The following is a 21,448-nucleotide window of genomic DNA, read 5'->3' as shown; positions in this document are numbered from 1 at the left end:
CCTCGGGGAAGAAGAAGAACAAAGACAAAGAAAAAGATGTCGATGTTTCTTATACCGTATATGGGTTCGCACTAGCCTTACAAGTGTGGACTTATGAGGTGATCCAAACTTTTGTCCCCAATCTTGCAATTAAAACGACGCTTCAAACTGAAGATCCTGTCTGCCCAAGAATAATACAGTACAAATCAAAGAGGAAGAGCACTGCCTCTGATCTTCAAACTGCCCTGCAAGGCACGATTGTTAAGCAAATGGAATTGTCTGAAGAAGAGAAGATCTTATATGCTGGGGATGACTTTGAAGATATGGGAGGTAATGTTTATGATGTCTTTTTTGATCTTGACTGCAGAAAGAGGAAATTTGGAGATATTGACGATGGAGTTTCTCATAAAAAAACTGTCATGAGGAAGAAAAGGCAAATTACTCCAGCCAAAGCCATAACTTCCACAAGAAGAAGAACCCGCAACCCTACCCCCAGCACCAGCACCAGCAGCTCTTATTCAGTCGAGAGCGCCACGAGTAGAAAAGACGAAGAAGAAGAAGAAGACGAAGACGAAGAATCCTCTCCCCCAACTCCAACAGCAACAACTCCCCACGATAGATGTAGATTGGATCAACTTTCGAAGGAGCTAAATGAATTCAAAACTGTAATGAGAAAGGAACTGACTCTCTTCAAAACTGAAATGAGAAATGAAATAAGGCTCATCAAAACCGAAATGAGAGATGACATAATTCTCATTAAAGGGATGTTAAAGCAACTACAGCAAGGGGAGAATGATGTGGTGAACACTGAGGACAATGATGTGGTGATTTTGGAGAAAGACAATGCTGTGCTTGTGGAGGAGAATGAAGTTGAGGTATGTATTTCTTGTATTTCCTTGAATTTGGATAATTGGTGCATTTCTTGCATTTCGACTAATTGCACAGGCTTTTCTGTTTATTGTAGGATGGACAAGAGGAAGACAATGATGTGCTGATTTTGGAGAAAGACAATGTTGGGCTTGTGGAGGATAATGAAGTTGAGGTATGTATTTCTTGCATTTCCTTGCATTTGTATAATTGGTGCATTTCTTGCATTTCGACTTATTGAAGGCTTTTCTGTTTATTGTAGGATGGACAGGAGGAAGACAATGTTGGGCTTGTGGAGAAAAAAATTGTTGAGGAGGACAATGAAAACGAAGAGAAGACAGTTGAAGATGGTGTTAAAAATACTGAGGTATGCATTTCTTGCATTTGGTGCAATTCGCGCACTTTTCCTAATTCTTGCATTTGGACTAATTGAAGGGCTTTTCTGTTTATTGTAGGATGGACAGGAAAAAGACATTGTTGGTCTCTTGGAGAAAACCACTGTTGGGGAGGGGGAGGACAATGGCAATGAAGAGCAGACAGTTGAAGATGGTGAAAAAAATTTCGAGGTATGCATTTCTTGCATTTGGTGCAATTCGCGCACTTTTCCTAATTCTTTCATTTGGACTAATTGAAGGGCTTTTCTGTTTATTGTAGGATGGACAGGAAAAAGACATTGTTGGTCTCTTGGAGAAGAACACTGTTGGGGAGGGGGAGGACAATGAAAATGAAGAGCAGACAGTTGAAGATGTGGAAGAAAATTTCGAGGTATGCATTTCATGCATTTGGTGCAATTCGCGCACTTTGCCTATTTCTTGCCTTTGGACTAATTGAATGGCTTTTCTGGTTTTTGTAGGATGGGCTTTTGTTGGAAATGGAGAAGATAGTTGAAGATGGGGAACACAATACTGAGGTATGCATTTCATGCATTTGGTGCAATTCGCGCACTTTGCCTATTTCTTGCCTTTGGACTAATTGAATGGCTTTTCTGGTTTTTGTAGGATGGGCTTTTGTTGGAAATGGAGAAGATAGTTGAAGATGGGGAACACAATACTGAGGTATGCATTTCATGCATTTGGTGCAATTCGCGCACTTTGCCTATTTCTTGCCTTTTGACTAATTGAATGGCTTTTCTGGTTTTTGTAGGATGGGCTTTTGTTGGAAATGGAGAAGATAGTTGAAGATGGGGAACACAATACTGAGGTATGCATTTCATGCATTTGGTGCAATTCGCGCACTTTGCCTATTTCTTGCCTTTGGACTAATTGAATGGCTTTTCTGGTTTTTGTAGGATGGGATTTTGTTGGAAATGGAGAAGACAGTTGAAGATGGGGAACACAATACTGAGGTATGCATTTGGTGCAATTCGCGCACTTTACCTATTTCTTGCCTTTGGACTAATTGAATGGCTTTTCTGGTTTTTGTAGGATGGGCTTTTGTTGGAAATGGAGAAGATAGTTGAAGTTGGTTGTCACAATACTGAGGTATGCATTTCATGCATTTGGTGCAATTCGCGCACTTTACCTATTTCTTGCCTTTGGACTAATTGAAGGGCTTTTCTGGTTTTTGTAGGATGGGCTTTTGTTGGAAATTGAGAAGACAGTTGAAGTTGGTTGTCACAATACTGAGGTATGCATTTCATGCATTTGGTGCAATTCGCGCACTTTACCTATTTCTTGCCTTTGGACTAATTGAAGGGCTTTTCTGGTTTTTGTAGGAAATGGAGAATGTTGGGAATTTGGAGGAGAAGGTGGAGGAGCAGGTGGAGGAGCAGGTGGAGAAGCAGGTGAAGCAGGTGGAAGACAATGAAGATGATGTTGAAGAGAAGGTTGAAGAGAAGGTTGAAGAGAAGGTTGAAGAGGAGGTGGAAGAGGATTTCGTTGTGAAGAGGGGTAGGAAGGGGGTGCAGAGGGGTAGGAGGGTGGTGCAGAGGGTGGAGGATAATGAAGATGAGGTATGCAATTCTTGCATTTGGACTAATTGAAGACTTTTGTTGCCTAATTCAATGATTTCTTTGTAGGTGGACGATGATTTCGTTGTGAAGAGGGGTAGGAAGGGGGTGCAGAGGGGTAGGAAGGGGGTGCAGAGGGGTAGGAAGGGGGTGCAGAGGGGTAGGAGGGTGGTGCAGAAGAAGGTGGACGATCATTTCGTTGTGCAGAAGAAGGTAGAGAAGAAGGAGGACAAGCGGATAGATGAGGATGTGGTGGTACTGGAAGATGCATCCCACATCCTATTTAAGAGAAAGAGGACGGCGTCGAAAGCTGTACTTAGTCCCTACGTCGTCCCTCGGCCAAGAAAGAAGACGATTGTTGTCGATCCTATGTCGACTTGTAATGAGCAACTGAGGAAAGAGTTCAGGAAAGAATTTGCGAAAGGGGCTAAATTTAAAGATGTTCAACTCCCTGATGGTGCTGGAGACCTTAAGTTCTTCACTACAATTCTGAGGTTAAATAAGTGGCTAACTGATGTAGAGATGAATGCAGCAATTTGTCTGCTAAGAGCAAGAGCAGTCGCCTACCCTAAGTCGTACCCGGAGGATTTCACCATCTTAGATTGCCAGTTTGGCCCTTTGGTTACTTTATACTATGACGATTTTGTTGCTGACTCGGTTGATCCAGAAAAACCAGAAGGCCATACTTTCTCTGACGTCTTTTACCACTACCACTGGGGTAGAGAAGATAAACATATGCCCGGTTGGAGCAGTGTTGATGTTATTTACTTCCCCCTCAACCTCAACAACCTACACTGGGTACTGTGTGTTATTCGATTGCAAGAATGGAGAATTGATGTTTATGATTGCGATCAGACAATTTTCAATGATGAAGAATTAGGAAAATACATGAAACCCATTTGTGAGATGTTGCCGCCCTTCCTTCATAAAGCAATGTCTGAAGTTGAAATGGCCAGGTATCCTAACATGAAAAATGAAACTTTTAGATTTCATAGAATCCCACACCCTGAAGTACCAAAAGCAGAATGGAGTGGGGACTGTGGCGTTTTTGTATTAATGTATTTAGAGTACCTGACTGCTAAACTTGGTCTAGAAAATTGCATATCAAAGAATATGCAAGTATATAGAGAAAAGTGGGCAGTCAGGTTGTACCACCAGATTTTAGAGCCATGAATATTGTTGTTGTATATTGTTTTGTAAACACTGAATTATTGTTGTAACATGTTTTGTAAACACTGAATTATTGTTGTATATTGTTTTGTAAACACTGAATTATTTCAGTATATTGTTTTGTAAACACTGAATTATTTCACGTGGTTGTAATAGGTATCATAAAATTCACGTGTATTGTAATATAATTCACGTGAATTATATAAACACGTGTATTACGTGTATTGTGTTCTGGAATATCCCAATATAATTCACGTGGTTGTAATATAATTCACGTGTATTGTAATACGCGTGATTCATAACTCACGTGTATTACAATATGACTCACGCGTATTGTAATATTACAATACACGTGAATTACATTACAATACACGTGAATTATGAATCACGCGTATTACAATACAATACACGTGAATTAGCATTGTGCAATATATATGCGTGAGTCACTCACTGTATGGCCAACCTGTATGGAAATATCTGTATAGAAATTTCAATCACCATACAATATTCGAAAACCAACAACAATCAATCAGCATACAATATTCGAAAACCAACAACAATAATCAGTATACAATATTCAAAATTGCACAGACAATATTCAAAATTGCACAGACAATATTCATGTTTGTGGCTGAGATGATGGCGGCTGAGATGATGATGCTCTTGCAGCTCTTGCAGTAGAGGGTGCAGGCATTACAGATTTGCATGTTGCCCTGTTGTGACCCTGACCACCACATGAGCTACATCTTCTCGGCACCTTACGAATTTCACCTTGGGATGACCTACGCTTTGTTTGAGGACGCCCTTTCTTAACCTTAACAGGTGGTTTAAGGCACACTCGTTGTTTGATATGTTCTGGAATATCCCAATACTCTTCATGACAAACTGGATATATTGTTTCCGCGTAAGCATTGACCCACATTTCACTTGAGTAATACCTGAAACATAACAATTGAACATGTGAGAAATAAAGTTAGTTAGATAAATTCAATAGCAAATAATCTAAAGTAAACCTTGAGCAGAACTCATAGGCATCCAATCTATGGGTACGTGATGCAGCCAGGGCATGAGTGCAAGGAAGACCAGATACATCAAATACCCTACAACTACAACTCATTCCTCTCAAGTCAACTTTATAATCAGATTCACCGTCATGGACATAAAACTCGAAACGGTTAAGTGGATGAACGTTATATAATCTGGCCTTCTCAGCTTGATCACGTAAGAACTTTTCATAATAAAAAGATAAACGTTCATTGTGATTGGAAGCTTTTTCTCTTCGACTGTTAAACCAATCTTGTAATGTGAATCTTAAATAATCAGCTAAGATTGATATGGGATACTTTCTAGCTTCCCTACTTTGACTATTGAAGCTCTCAGCGTAATTACTTGTCATTTGATTGTATCGTTTACCCGGAAAAAATGCACGACTCCATCTCTCAAACCCAATATCTGCCAAATACATAGCAATACGAGGGTCCTTAGCATTGATCTTGTCAAAATGCTGATTAAACTTCAAGATTGTGTATGCTTGAGAAGCCAAACCAAACTCGGCGTGGCAGTGATCGGTTTTGAATTTGGCCATAATATTCATCTTGATATGATATGTGCACGCACCGTGGTCAGCTTCTGGAAAAACAGCACACAAGGCATTGGCGATGCTTGGGTGTCTATCAGATACAAACACGAGATCATCAACCAATCCAATTGCATCTCTAAGTTTTTGCATGAAATAAGTCCAGGAGTTGTTATTTTCAGAATCAACAACGCCGAATGCAACAGGATAGAGTTGTTCATTCGCATCTAATGCTATCGCCACCAATAGCTGACCTCCAACCTTGTGCTTAAGAAAACTGGCATCGACGCACAATACTGGACGACAACAGTTTTTGAAACCCCTAATTGAGCAGCCTAAGGACATGAACATATACCTGAAATGACCGTGCTCATCCGTCTGGATGTCTGTTATGGTACCCGGATTGTTCTTCTCCAACATGTACAGGTATGATGGCAATTTACCGTAAGAATCTTCTACAGTTCCTCGCACCGCCATTAGGGCCTTTTCTCTAGACCGCCAAGCCTTATTATAAGACAACTTTATTCCATAAGTAGTCTGTATGTCTTCCATTATTTTCTTGGGCATGTGGTCATGGTGATGGTCCATGTACTTGCTCTTCATGCATTCCCCAAACACCCATGCTGGTGCTGGCCTTTGATTCTCTTGCCTCGTCACAATTGAACAGGTATGATCTTTTACGAATTTACGAATCTCAAACATTTCCGAGGAATTTACTCTGACAGCACGCAGTCTCCACTTGCAATTCTTATCCAAACATTTCACAACCCAAAGTTCTTTTTTTGACTTCAACACTTTGAATTCAAAATGATTAGTCATGGCATATTTATATAACCTCAGCTGAAGTTCTTTTTTATTCTCAAACAAAGAACCGACTTCCAATCCGATTCCGGTACTTACTGCCTCATGTAAAGGATTTTCACTACTTGGTATGCTACTAGCAACCCATTCACTGCAGCTTGGTTGAGTACGAACAACAACATTGTTTTGTTGTGTACTAGGAACCCAAGAACCGCTTGGATTTGGATTGGTACTAGGAACCCAATCAGAACTACTAGGTTGGGTAATAGGAACCCAATCATCATCAGCATCATCCCCCACATTCAGACGCAAATGTTCATCTTCAATGTCATTTTCAAAGAAAACCTCACGCTGCATCGGGAAGACGTCGGGGTCATCAATTTCTGGAACAGCTACACTTTCTTGAGTTGGTAGTGACTTCTCTACTAAGGATACACACAATGGAGTGCGGTTGTGGACTGAAACTGCTTCATGTAAAAAGAACTCCACATCCACATCTTTTTTTATATCAGTTATATAAGAAAATTTGGCAATCATGCCAGGAGCATTATACTTGGCTTGAAGCAATAAATCATATCTAGATTTGTCAACATCGGTAGCAGAATAAATTTGATCAACTAATTGGGCATAAGTAGAATTTTGGGGAACAATCATACCGCTGTTTGACTTTGCAGAAAAATGAGTAAGATCGTCCGTAGTTTTCCACTCTCCATCAAAGTAAAGAAGTACAGGTACTTGAGCTGCAATTGAAGTACAAGTCCTTAACCCTCTCTATATTATATTAAAGCTATAATTAAAGTACAACACATACAAGTAAATAGACACCAACTAAATAACATCTTCAAATAAGTATTCAAATTGAACAAACTTTGTTTCTTACAAGACTCTAATGAAATCAAGTCTATCAGTACTAACAAATAATAACATATAACAATTGTTAGGTGTAAATGAACTAACTGAAAGAGAAATATGATTGAGTAAAGACTGTTTATACCAAAACCATATATATACCCAGCTTTATACTCTATCAAGTTCAAAATTTATCATCATTGTTAATAAATAAGCCAAGGTTCAATATATAAGAAACAATCCATAGAAGTACAGGTTAGGGTTTGATGATAAACAATTTCAGATATTATTCTTCCTTTCAATTCAATTCATTTCTTCTATCTGAATCTTTCATCTCTCTTACTCTCTTAGTAATGATAACTAAGAGTGTTTACGTAATCAAATCATTTCAATCATCCACAAATTACCCTTACTTTATTTGAATAGCAATTTAAATATTACATAAACATACCCATTTTGAGAACGAAGATGTGTGGGTAAGCTGCTGCTGCTCGTGGTCGGGTTCTTCAGGGTATCGTGGTGTCGTCGTAGTCGTCCGCTGCTGCTGCTCGTGGTCGAGTTCTTCAGGGGAGGGTCGAGTCGGAGTGGCGAAAGCGAGAGAAGAGAGAAGGGGAAATTAAGGATTCGTGGTTTTGTTATAAATTAGGGCACAGAAATAATATATACGATGAAAGACGTGAATTGTTATTCACGTGTTTCATCTAAAACACGTGAATAAACTCACGCGTTTTATTGTGAAATGAATTCACGTGTTTCATCTAAAACACGTGAATAAACTCACGCGTTTTAATGTGAAATGCATTCACGCGTTTCATCTAAAACGCGTGAGTTTATTCACGCGTTTTAGATGAAACACGTGAATAGCAACATTGTTCCTTGTTCCTTGTTGTTTGAGTTATGTGGAGAATATGCGTGAATAACAACATTGTTCCTTGTTGTTTGAGTTATGTGGCGAATAACAACATTGTTCCTTGTTGTTTGATTATACACAATACGCGTGAGTTATGAGGATAAGTTATGATATTGTTAACATAAGTAATAAAGCATAAATAGAAGAATATTCAGTAATATAAACCACCATAAATCATAAATATCCAAATTAAGTATTGTTATAAACCATAAATATCATAAATATCAAAAATAAGCCATAAATAGAAGAAGAACAGTAAGTCTAAACAACTCCAAATTAAGTAAGCAAATGCTGCAAATCACAAGCAGCAACAGATTGAAGCAACTTTGTATGAGGAACAACATGTTCATCCAATATGCTTGACAAAGCAGCCGCTGTCTCAAAAAGCCAATTGTCGGGGAGAACATCAAAATCCTTTTCTTCAATTGATCGATACCTGCTGTCTATCTCGAAGTATACTATTATAGTTTTCGCATCCCTTGGCTCAGCAAATGGATAATCTGGATTATCCGATTCTTTAATAGTACCACCTCCAGCAACTATTAACTCAATGAGATCCTGTTTGTAAAGTGTGTTGAAATTCCCTACAAATATAAAAATGTAACCGTCGAACAGTTTCGAACGCTGAAAAACCAACAAAGAAGATAATTTCAGTTATCATGCAAAAAAAGAAAAAGTACAGATAGGAGGAATAATACCAAACTCACATTATTCAACAACAGAAGTCTGCCTTTTCTAGGACCACCTTGGGCTCCATGATTATCATGTTTAACCTCATAAGGTTCCTCATCAACACAGTTTTCTGTTTCCAATGATGATTTTATCCCTAAACAAATGTGTATGAAAATAATTTTTAATCTAATTTAACAGACATATGTATGAAAATAATCTTGTTAACAGAGACTCACAATCAATAGTAAGGACCCATTTCCCGTTCAGAATTGCCTTCAATACTTTTTGAGTTCGGCCGCATGCACCATTGGGATCAGTGTAAGCAATAACATGAGTTACATCTTCTCTCCACTTCGGAGACACCCTTGCACCAAAAGTGCGAGCAAATTCAACTATCAACAACTGTGTAAAACAATAATATAATGGTTATTACATACAAAACTAGTTAATATGGACATAGTAGAGAGAATAGAACATACATTATTTTCAGGTGATAATTGATTGGGACATAAGGTCATAACAGTGTTTGTTGCCTGCATATTATAAAAAAAAGAGTTGAACGAACTGAGAAAACAATTTTATTAAAATCCATTTTAATACATACCATTTTGTTGAACGAACTGAGAAAACCAGACGGCAGCTCCTGATCTAAATACTACAATATCCATCATTATAAACAGCAGAATATACATCAATAGCTAACCATACAATATTCATGTAATTGAAAATCAACAATCAATCAGTATATATAGGAAAACCAAACCTTAAACCCTAAATACAACAATATCCATGAATATGAATGGCAGAATATACATCGAAACCTAACCCTAAACATAAATACTATAATATCTATCAATATAAATGGCAAAATATACATCAAAACCTAACCATAAACCTAAATACATCAATATCCATTATAAACAGCATAATATACATCAAAACCAAACCCTAAACCTAAATACATCCATATAAATGGCAGAATATACATCGACACCTAACCCTAAACCCAAATACTTCGATATACATAGGAAACGGCATAATATACATCAAAACCAAACCTTTACCCCTAAATACACCAATATCCATGAATATAAACGGTAAATATACATCAAAACCTAACCCTAAACCTAAATACTTCGATATACATAGGAAACGGCATAATATACATCAAAACCAATCCTTTAACCCTAAATACATCCATATCCATGAATATAAACGGTAAATATACATCAAAACCTAAGTCTAAACCCTAAGCCCTAAACTGACCTGATGATGTTGAAGAACGATGATGTTGGAAGGATCTCGAAGATGTTGAGGAACGATGATGTTGAGGAACAATGATGTTGAGGAACGCTGATGTTGAGGAACGATGATCTTGATGGATGTGGGAATGGAAAGTCGGCCGCAGTCGGAGTGGGAGGGAGAATCGGGGAGGTTTTGTTTAAAATTAGGGCGTGAAAATTATATATAAGACTAAAGACGCGATTTACCATGGACGCGATTTAATCTAAATCGCGTGAGTTCATCACCGCGATTTAGATTAAATCGCGTGCATGGTAAATCGCGTACATTTAAAAACGCGAATTACTAATCACGCGTTTCATCTAAATCGCGGTGATGAACTCACGCGATTTAGATGAATCGCGTGATTGGTAATTCGCGTCTTTGAGCGTAAGAAATGGCGCCGAAGGGGTATTTCCGACATTTCGCGGGGCAAAAGGGCCCTTTTTGCCAACTTTAGTAGGCGGGGGCCCTTTTTGGAATTTCCCCTGTTATGGGGGCATTTCATCAAATTTCCCTGAAAGAGAGGTTGTTTGTGTCCAGATGGGGTCCATTGTTTTTAACTTTTAGGGTGTGAAAATGAGAATATATGATCATTTTTATCCTTTATGTTTTTAATTTTATTTTCTATTTCTGCCTCGTTAAGTAAACTAAATCCAGAGTGCACCCTCCTTTGTATAAATAGGACTGTGAGGAATAAAAAAAGAGCAATTTACCGGACGAGAAAGAAAGAGATGGGTTACAGAGGACTATTCACGGTGGCGGTGGCAGCGATGTTAGTGACGACGGCGGTGGGGTCTAGTCGGTTGATAACACCGGCCATGGTACAAGAACAGTACCACTCGACCGACGTTGCGACTGGTTTATGCGCTGTCTCTGTTCTTATCCACGGCTACAAGTGCCAAGAATTCACCGTGAGTATTCTACAAATTTAATAACATTTATTTGTTCAAATTTAAGTATAGTTATTTCTAAATTTGACAACATATCTTACGTTAATAAATTCGGGCTAATTCTTAATTATATAATTAATCCATGTGGCAGGTGGAAACTAAAGATGGTTACATATTAAGTGTCCAGAGAATCCCTGAAGGCCGTGCAGGCGGCGGCGCCGCCGCCGGGGCTGTCCCTAAACAGCCCGTTTTGTTACAACATGGTTTTCTTGTGGTAATCATAGAATATTAATCCAATCCAAATTCTTTTCTTTTATTTATATTATAAATATTAGTAGTGTTCACACAAGCAGACATTAAAGTTGTCACTCCCATAATTATTCTGTTGCCACTCCCAGCACTTCATCATCAATATCCACACGTGTATTCATCTAGTACAATCGGTCCATTAGTACCAATTAAGTGCTGGCTGCATTATATTAAATATTTAATTTAATGGGTTTTGATAATTATTAAAAATAAATATTTTGTGAATTAAATAATGAATGAATGTTTAGGACGGTTCTTCATGGGTATTGAATTCTCCAGAAGAGTCATTACCGATGATACTAGCCGACAATGGTTTCGATGTTTGGATTGTCAACACCAGAGGAACCGCCTACAGCCGCCGCCACGTCTCCCTTGACACCCGTCAACAAGTAATAAATCATACATACATATACTGATATACATCATCATATCCTTAATTAATTAAATTAATTATATATTACCTTGTTGATGTAGAAATATTGGGACTGGTCATGGGATGAAATCGCCGCCTACGACTTGCCTGCCGCCATTGATTTCGTTTACACCACCACCGGAAAACACAAGATCAACTACGTCGGCCACTCACTAGTACTACAAACCCTAAACCCTATATTTACTTTTTTTTCTTTATTTATAATCATTATAATTAATTAATTAATTAATGCAGGGAACCCTCGTAGCTCTGACATCCTTGTCAGAACGAAACCAAATAGACAAGTTGAGATCGGCTTCTTTATTAAGCCCAATTGCTTACTTAAGTCACATGAAGACCGGTCTCGGCAATATAGCTGCAAGATCCTTACTTTCAGAGGCTTACAAGATTCTGGGCATTGCCGAATTCGATCCATTAGGGTACTTACTCTAGTTCTTAAACCTTTCTTTGTTAATTAATTAGTTTAATCTAAAAAAAACAAAAAAAAACAGGTACCCGGTGAAGGAATTCGTGAGGTTGATATGTGCTAAACCTGGTATAAGTTGCTTTGATTTGATAGCAGCAATCACAGGAAAGAATTGCTGTCTAAATACTTCATCAATCGATCTCTATATAAAGAGTGAGCCTCAACCCACAGCTACTAAGAATGTTATTCACTTGGCTCAGAGTAAGTAAACTAAGTTATAAGTATGTTTTTTATGCATTCATTTACTTATTTAATGTATATTATTATTATGATTTCAGCTGTACGATCTGGGATATTGTCGAAGTATGATTATGGAAATGCACTTTCGAATATTGTGCATTATGGGCAATTTAGCCCTCCAATCTACAATCTGGCTAACATTCCTCATAATTTCCCTCTTTTTCTATCCTACGGCGGCAATGATTATCTCTCCGACACAGAAGACGTCAACAATTTACTCCACACCCTTAGAGATCACGATCGAGATAAGATTACTGTCCACTACGTTCCAAATTATGGCCATGTTGATTTTGTCTTGGGCCTCACAGCTAAAGATGTCGTTTTCAACCAAGTTGTCGCATTTCTCAACAACCCAGTATTTTAATTTTTAATTTACATACATTATCTGATCCTTGTTGAATGAATCTGTAATGTTGAATGGTGAATGTAAAGCATAAATCTTATTTTTCAAATTTATTACAATAGTACTAATTAATCACACTCACACTCGCTTAGACTTTAGTTTCTTCCTTAAACGCCTCACACCCACTGCAGCATCTAAAAGTTTCTCATCCACAAACCCAAAAAAACATATTCTCCATGATTGTTTAATGATCAAAGTACCGAAAAATCCCCAGAAACCAATCGTGAATCCCAATACCATGCTAACGATGAACCACCTCATTTCAAACCAGTTTTCTTCTTCTTCGTCGTCAGTAACAGTGGGAGGAGAACTCGTCTGATCAGGATCCCCTGCGCATGGGACTGTCAATGGACGCCCACAGAGTCTTGGATTATTCATGTATGTAGAGGAATCGAATGTATTGAACTGATTGCTAGTCGGTATTCTACCACTGAAGTCGTTGTAAGACAAATTGAGATGGTTTAACGCAGTCATAGAAGCTAAGCTTACTGAGATCGGCCCAGAAAGCTGGTTCCTTGAAAGGTCTAGCGTCTCTAGCCTATATAAGCTTCCAATATCATCAGGTATCTCTCCGGTCAAGTGATTAGAAGACAAATTCAGTGACCCGAGTCTTGATAAATTTGAAAATATATTTGGAATGCTTCCCGACAGATTATTGTCAGAGAAATCGATCAAGTTCACAAGGAAAAGAGTATCCTTATAAACTAGATCTCTTCCTTTCACAAAAACATTCAATTCACCTTCATACCTTGCTACATCAATTTCAGTTGCCATGCCAGTCAAGTTACTCAAACAGAGAGGAATTGTGCCCGAAAGACCATTCTGAGCAAGGTCCAAAATGTGAAGATCCGAAAGACCACAAAGCTGCTTTGGAATACCCCCATTGAACCGGTTTGATCTAAGCTTTAGAATCAGAAGTATCGACAGTTTCTCCCCTATCCACGATGGAACCTGGCCAGTGAACATGTTGTTCTCGAGGTCTAGCTTTTTCATTTTCGTGCAGTTCTGCAAAGAAGGAGGAATTTGACCATCGAGTTTATTATTACTCAAGGATAGAAACATTAACCAGCTCAGAGTGCCTATCGAACTCGGTATTTTCCCAGTCAATTTGTTGAAAGACAAATCTATAATGTACAGAGTCAGCCAGCCTTCCCAAATGAGATCCGGGATTTCACCCGAAAAATTGTTTCTGGAGAGCTGAAGGCTTGTTAGTGTTTGAATTTCACCAAATGATGCAGGTATTATTCCATGAAGAGAATTATTGGTAACGTCGAAATTTGTCAACATTGGCATTAGTTGGCCGATGTTGGCTGGTATGGTTCCATGGAACAAATTGTTGCTCAAGTAGAAAGTGCTTATGTTTGAAGAAAACATAGGAAGTGGACCCTCAAAGCGATTTGTCCCCAAATCTAGAAACGTTCCTTCTTCGAAGACGAACCTGTTGGGCACTTCTCCGCTCAGATTGTTGTAAGCCAACTCAAACCATCTAAGACTCAAATTCAGATTAAGAAACCAATCCGGTACGACGTCAGAAATCATTGTGTTCTTGAGTACAAGGTAGTTTATCTTGTTCTGGTTCCTCAGCCAACTGGGAAACCTCGGACCCACTTGGCATGATTTGATGTCAATGTACTCGAGTCTGAAAGGAGGAATCCAATCCGGATTGATGTCAATCACAAAGTTAATCTTTGGAGTTGTGCCCATTATTGACAACTGCTTCAAACTCGATAGATTAAGAAAATGCATCTCTGTTATGACCCCATTCCATGGATTTTTCGAGAGATCTAACACAGACAAAGCCGACAGCTTTCCAAGACTTTCCGGAACAGATCCGTTCATTTGATTGTTGGAAACGGAAAGTTCCACTAGGGACGACAAGTTTCCAATGGATTCCGGAATATCTCCAAGAAAGGAGTTATCCGACAGAGTCAAATACTTCAAATTACTCAAACGCCCCAATGATTTCGGAAGAAACCCGCCAAGCTGATTGTAACCCAAATCCAACTCCTCCAATCTACTTGTATTGACACAGGATGAAAATCCGTCGATAAGATCACCAATCTCGCCTTCAAATTGGGTTCCAGAGAGGAGAAGTTTTCGCAAATTGCAGAGATTTCCTAGATCCTTTGGTAACTTTCCCATGATGTAACCGTTAAAGGATAAATCGATGTGTTCAATGAATTTCAGAGAGGAAATACCATCTGGGATAGTTCCTTGGAGTCCGTTTGAATAGAGGTTGAGATATGTAAGGTTACTCAAGTTGAACAGCCATGTGGGAAAGGTGGAATTTACGAAACCATTGCTGCTTAATTCAAGGACGGAGAGTGAAGTGAGGTTAACAAGTGGAAGAGATGGAGGAAGATTTGTAAGGGCACAATTGGGCAAATGTAACTCAATTAGAGAAGGAAGCATGTTTACATTCTCAAGCCAATTGTGAGCAGACAAATTAAGATTAACATTGCCCATATTAAGATGCTTCAATGAAGAAAGGGTAGAAATCCAGTTCAAGTCATTTGCCACTTGATCAGAGATGGAATTGCTAAGATCAAGATAAACTAAATCAGTCAGATTCCCAAGCTGGGGTGGAAAAGTTCCACCGAATGAGGAACCAGAGAGATTGAGATATCTTAATTTCTCAAACGATCCAAAGAAACCAGGGATTGAAATTCCTCCGAAATTGTTCATGCTAAGATCCAAATAACCCAATTGCTTTAGACTAGCAAGAGAAGAATTGAGATTACCTGCAGTTAATCCAAAACCGGCATCAGGGTTATCCGGAAAAGGATTCTGAAGTTTGAGACTGACGACTCGACCGGTCTTCTCGTCGCAGTCAACACCTTCCCACTTGCAGCAGTCGACACCGACAACCCAAGATGATAGCCTGCCGGAGGGATCATCAAGACCATCTTTGAAGGAGAGAAGTGCATTTCTCTCGACATGTAAACAACTAGCTGCGTTAATGACAACAGAGCATAGAAAATTGCAGCAAATGAATACAAGTAGAGAGAACTCTATGAGAATTTTGAAATTAGCCATGGATTCTTCTTGAAAGGTAGAACCTTGATTGCTGAAAAAAAAGAGATATAAATGAAGTGTTTTTATGTGGGAAATTCAGTAATAGGTCTTGAGTCTTGACAGGAGTAGGGTTTCTGAGGATTTTCAAAGTTGGTGTGTGTATACATTATTTTCTTCTTTTTGATTAAACAGTTTCATATTGTGGAAAGAGAGAGAGAGAGTGTGTGCGTCTTCAACTCTCATTAATTTTTTTCTATTTAAAATGACCAATAGTCAACAATGATCTACCATCTATGGAAAGAAACATCACTCAATATTCCAAATTTACCAAATTGCACGTCAATGTCTATGTTTATTTTAATACTTTGGCTTTGTTTGATCTGCTTTTAAGCTGATATAAAAAGCATGTAAGATCAGCTTAGTCACTTCTTTTTGTATTGTTTATACTGCTAACTGAGATTTTATGTGAAGTCATAGGTGTTGTTTGAGTGTTTTTATAGTTACTAGTAGTAAGTTTAGATTGACACAAGTATAAACGAGTTATTATTCTCATTATTTCTACTCAACTATGTTATGGAAAAAATTCGTCGAGTAAGAAAAGAATCTTCCTAGTACTACCCTGCCCCTTACACACGGGGCGGTTTGAAGTTTAAACATTATAGAAGTTTGAGGACCTATTATATTATAATGATTTAAAATTTTATATTAAACTTAAATAGTTTAGTTTAGTTGATTAAATGATATAATTATGTTGAATCTTGTTAAGGTATTTTATTTTTTATAAAAAAAAATTAGGAGCTTAAGATTTAAGGGTTCTAAACTATTAGTTGTCTTATCTTAGGGTCGTCACTACTTTACACATTGCTCAGTGGAGGGTTAACTGACTCAAATCTTTCCCGATCTTTGATGTCGTTTCTTCCTATCATCAATGCTCCGAGTATCTATTTGCGCTTTCAACTTTCAATCTCTACTCTCATTTTACTAGTCTATATTATCGGCTCAATAGTTTCGATGAAATACACTTTTGTTTTTTATTTTTTAAGTCTATTCAATTTGTATTACCTATAATTATTATTCTTTTTAGAAAGTCGATAGAAACAATTGAGGGTAAATCGTTTTCTCGAATTTATATGAGCTCATAATTTGGTTATATATAATGAGAGATGATTGAGAGATAAAATTTGAGAGAGAGAATTTTAAAAGAAACAAAGTGACGGTAACAATTTTTTTCTCTCTTCTCCCTCTCACACTTTATCTTTTTTCAGCTAGTGATATGTCGCGACTCATCATTCTCTCCCAAATTCTCTCTTTATGACTTCTATATAAATTTAAATTCCCTCATTTATCGCTCTTCTACCATCAATGTTTAATTAAATTTTTACTTGTTAATATTTTTTACTTTTTTAACATAATTTTATTTAATCATCTACTACTAAAAACTAAATAAAAATCAAAATTACTTACAAACAAGCTCATGTATTTTTTTTAGAATAAATGAGAGTTAACTTGACATCTCACATTCATGACATTTTTTTTTTTAAAATAAATAATTATATGACATTATATTTATAAGATATATTTTTGTTAAAACAAATTATTTCTTATCATTTTATTAATTATAATTAAAATTTAAATATATTAACAAAATCTTATAGAAACTATTTGTTTATAATTTATTTTCAAATGAATTTATTTTTTAATGTTTAAATTTAAATTAATTAAAATTTAAAATATTTTAAATAAATAATATTAAACTTATAAATATATAATTAAATAGTGAATTATATATAAAAGGGAAATTGGCTCAAATGAGTTTCATAGCCCTCAAAATCCTCAAATGGCCAAAACCATAAAACATTGCCTAAATGGGTCTCTCGGACAAAAATACCTCTGATTTTCCTTCTCGTAACAATTAGCCCTTCGCGTAACCCTTCGCGTAATCATTGCTTCGCGTAACACGTCCTATAAAAGGATTTTTTTTTCATTTTTTATCTTCTTTCTCTCTCTCTCTTTCGCGTAAGCCCTTTTCTTCTTCTTCAATCCCTTTGTTGCTCGATCCAGTTTGTATTCCTCTCGATTCCGGTCAACTCCCTCACCACCGCCGTTGCCTGCATTCTATCCGTGCATTTACATGTTAGTATAATATTCGTTTAGGGTTTAGTTAGGGTTTATAGTATTAGTTTTTTCCATATTAAACCATAAACTAATATTATACTAAACTAATACTATATCAAACTAATAACCTATAAGAATCAACAAGACCCAGTAATACATTCGCGTAATACTATAAACTAATACTATAAACCCTAAACAAATACTATACTAACCTGTAAATGCACGGATAGAATGCAGGCAATGACGGTGGCGAGGGAGTTGACCAGAATCGAGAGGAATACAAACTGGATCGAGCAACAAATGGATTGAAGAGAAGAAAAGGGCTTACGCGAAAGAGAGAGAAATATGATAAAAAATGAAAAAAATCCTTTTATAAAACGTGTTACGCGAAGCCTTACGCGAATCAATGATTACGCGAAGGGTTACGCGAAGAGTTACACGAAGGACTAATTGTTACGCGAAAGAAAATCAAGGGTATTTTCGTCTGAGAGACCCATTTGAACAATGTTTTATGGTTTTGGCAAGGAATTTCGAAAATTAACCCAATTTCCAATATATAACCTGATTTTTATTTTTAAACTCAATAAAATCAATCAATCATTTCTTAACAATTACATTACCCATTCTATTAACAAAAATACTAAAATTACCTCTATTTTAAATTATTATTTTTTATTTTATTTATATATATCAATACCCTTTTAAGGATTTTTTTTTCCTTTTCAGTTTAAAAAAAAAACCTCAATCAAAGAAGCCTTATCATGATATTTAAAAAAATATTAAAAAAATTATAGTTATTACTATTTAAATATATATTTATATATTATTCATTATTAAATATTATTACAAATTTAAATTAAATAAGTTTATTGAAGTAAATTAAACCCAAAACAAATCAAATTTTGGAGTTATTGTAATTCAAGGAGGAAACTAAACTTAAAAATGGGCTGCTTTGATAACTCAAAAATACATGGTCCACACAACTTGTCTAAAGAAAAAATCAACCACATTGTTTTTTGGTTCACACATTACTAGGTCAACAAAATTGGTCATCTTAAAGTCAAGATCCTCTAATAACTTAAGACTAGGGTCATTACTAGTCCAATCGCAATCAAACCAAGTAATTGAATGAATGTAACATCATTAACTGAACCTCTAGTCAATGGCATAACTAATACGCCTAAAGAGGTTCACCCAAAAACGATGGTTTTTTCTATTCCCTGATTTTGTTGTTAATGCCAACAAGCTTGCAATAGAAACTTACAAGCCTCTTGCTTCCATCAGGGTTTGTGGGTTCCATTACCCACAATCTATCAAACATAAAACATAAAACAAATAATAAAGAAACACATAACCTAAGTAAGAACCAGCAGAATGAATGAGTTGGAGAAGATGAATTGCATGGTTTGATTTTTATATAAGAAGGGTTTGGAGCGGAGGCGACTCAATGCTTGCTTGCGGCTGTCTAGGGTTTTTTATTACTCTTTCATTTGGGCTCCGATAGACTCTTTGGGCTGGACTTTGATAAATCATAAACTCTATTGCTTGGGCTTTTAAAATAAATAAATAAAATGGTATATATGTTTTTATTTTTTCTAAATTTGTTAGGTATCATATGAGTTTATTTGAATAATTCATTCAATTATTTCAGTACTTTGTTTATTAAAGAGTGATAAAAAAAATATAATGGGTATTAAGAAATATATTAACATACTTTTTTTTTTAACAAATTGATAAATTAGATGGAATGATAAATAATTTGTTTGAAATTATTTAAAAAATATCAATATAAGTAGTTATTTGTTATCACTCTCTTTACATAGTATCTTATATCTTTATTTGTTGATGATGTTGTAGTTTACTTTATGTTTACAAGCCTAGATAGTTATGTTATTGATCTCTAATTTTATTGTCTATAACTCAAGATTATGAACGTATAAAAATATACATTTTTGTTGAAGGTTTATAAAATATATTATTTTATAAAAATAATATAAAATATACAATTACATTTTTTCTATTATTATGTATCTATATTAACAAACTTGGAAAGACATGGGAGAATATTTTTATATCTGTGTTAAGCAATCAACAAAAATGGAGAATAATTGAGAGTTTTAGAGATTAGGTTTTGAGAGATTAGAAAAATAGTTCAGAATTTTAAAAATTTGTTTTTGAGAGATTATAAAACCCACGTTTGTTCTTTGAGAGCTTTCTTATTATAAATACTAACAAAATAAACAAACAAGTCTTTCAAGTTATGAGGAAAATACAAAATGAGAATGATAAAAACAGTAATAATAAAACGGTAATAATTCTTTACACTCCTCCCTCAAGATGAAAATCTTGTAGATAAAGCTTGGAACGTACATCATCAAATTGGGTACCATCCAAAGCCTTAGTAAAATTGTTCGCAACTTGATTTTTGGTTGAGATATGTCGAAGATCAATAAAGCCGGTTTTGTATTTGTCACGAACTAAGTGACAATCGATGTCAATGTGTTTTGTATGCTCATGGAAGACGGGGTTTTGAGTGATATGAACTGCAGCCTGGTTGTCGCACCAAAGGGGAATGAGAGTTTTTAATTTGTTGTACGATATCCATTGCAATTCACAAACAGTTGATGCAAGACTGCGATACTCTGCTTCAGTAGAAGATCGAGATACTGTGGTTTGCTTCTTCGTTTTTCAAGATATAGGTGCAGTCCCTAATTTGATACAATATCATGCAAGCGATCGTCGACTATCCGAGCACTTTTCCCAGCCAGCATCAGAAAAAGCTTCAAGAACAACAAGATTAGAAAAAGGAAAAAAACTTCCAAGGGAAGGTGTTTCTTTGAGGTATCTAACAATTTCTAAACCAGCATCCCAATGAACTTGAGATGGTTTGTGCATGTATTGACTTAGCTGTTGAACCGCGAATGAAATGTCCGGCCGTGTAAAATTTAGGTAAATTAACCGGCCAATGAGTCTACGAAATGATTATGGTTCAACAAAGACACTTTGTGAATCTGGTTCAAGTTTGATGCCTTTAAGCATCGGGGATTTAACCGGCTTAGCTTCAATGAGTCCAACATCAACAATGATGTCAAGAATGTATTTTCTTTGATTAATAAACAAACTTTTAAAGGTTTTGCCAATTTCAAGACCAAGGAAGTACTTTGTTTCCTTCAAGTCTTTAATAGGAAATTTAGAGTCAATGAATATTTTTGTTTTAGAGATTTCATCAAGACTGTTACCAGCCACTAAAACATCATCAACATAAATCAATACCATAATAATAGTAGAGTTTATTTGTTTGATAAACAAACAGATCATGAGATGATTGAACAAAACCAAAACTAGTAAGATTATTTGAAAATTCAGTATTTCATTGTCTAGAAGCCTGCTTGAGGACATAAAGACTTCTTTTTAATTTGCAAACTTGATTTGGATTACCTTCAATATAATCATCTGGTCGTTGCATATAAATGTCTTTCTCTAAATGACCATGGAGAAAAATATTATGCACATCAATTTGA

General features: G+C 36.3%; 2 protein-coding genes and 1 non-coding gene across 3 annotated transcripts; 1 reads left to right on the top strand and 2 right to left on the bottom strand.

The window, feature by feature from the left end:
- Positions 1–10,779: 10,779 nt before the first annotated feature.
- Positions 10,780–12,858, top strand: LOC124914355 (triacylglycerol lipase 2-like). Its single transcript, XM_047454883.1, has 7 exons — positions 10,780–10,967; positions 11,098–11,220; positions 11,504–11,644; positions 11,730–11,843; positions 11,923–12,107; positions 12,180–12,355; positions 12,433–12,858. The coding sequence occupies exons 1-7, from the start codon at positions 10,788–10,790 to the stop codon at positions 12,756–12,758; spliced, it is 1,245 nt and encodes a 414-aa protein (XP_047310839.1). The 5' UTR covers positions 10,780–10,787; the 3' UTR covers positions 12,759–12,858.
- Positions 12,818–15,894, bottom strand: LOC124914354 (receptor-like protein EIX2). Its single transcript, XM_047454882.1, has one exon. The coding sequence runs from the start codon at positions 15,831–15,833 to the stop codon at positions 12,876–12,878; it is 2,958 nt and encodes a 985-aa protein (XP_047310838.1). The 5' UTR covers positions 15,834–15,894; the 3' UTR covers positions 12,818–12,875.
- A 3,163-nt stretch (positions 15,895–19,057) lies between these two features.
- LOC124916906 lies at positions 19,058–19,156 on the bottom strand. The gene has a single exon (XR_007096980.1). It is a non-coding gene; the product is annotated as a small nucleolar RNA snoR74 (small nucleolar RNA).
- Between the last annotated feature and the right edge of the window lie 2,292 nt (positions 19,157–21,448).

Source organism: Impatiens glandulifera, chromosome 9 (assembly GCF_907164915.1).
Source record: "Impatiens glandulifera chromosome 9, dImpGla2.1, whole genome shotgun sequence".
Lineage (NCBI taxonomy): Eukaryota > Viridiplantae > Streptophyta > Magnoliopsida > Ericales > Balsaminaceae > Impatiens > Impatiens glandulifera.
Note: the sequence above shows the minus strand (reverse complement) of the source record. Positions and strands in the feature narration are given on the sequence as shown.

What these genes read in the sequence shown, in the direction of transcription:
- LOC124914354 (XM_047454882.1), bottom strand. Translation starts at nt 15,833, where the DNA reads ATGGCTAATTTCAAAATTCTCATAGAGTTCTCTCTACTTGTATTCATT.
- LOC124914355 (XM_047454883.1), top strand. Translation starts at nt 10,788, where the DNA reads ATGGGTTACAGAGGACTATTCACGGTGGCGGTGGCAGCGATGTTAGTG. An exon ending in CCCTTGACACCCGTCAACAA is followed by an intron (nt 11,645 to 11,729) that starts GTAATAAATCAT and finishes TTGTTGATGTAG; the next exon opens with AAATATTGGGACTGGTCATG. An exon ending in GCCGAATTCGATCCATTAGG is followed by an intron (nt 12,108 to 12,179) that starts GTACTTACTCTA and finishes AAAAAAAAACAG; the next exon opens with GTACCCGGTGAAGGAATTCG.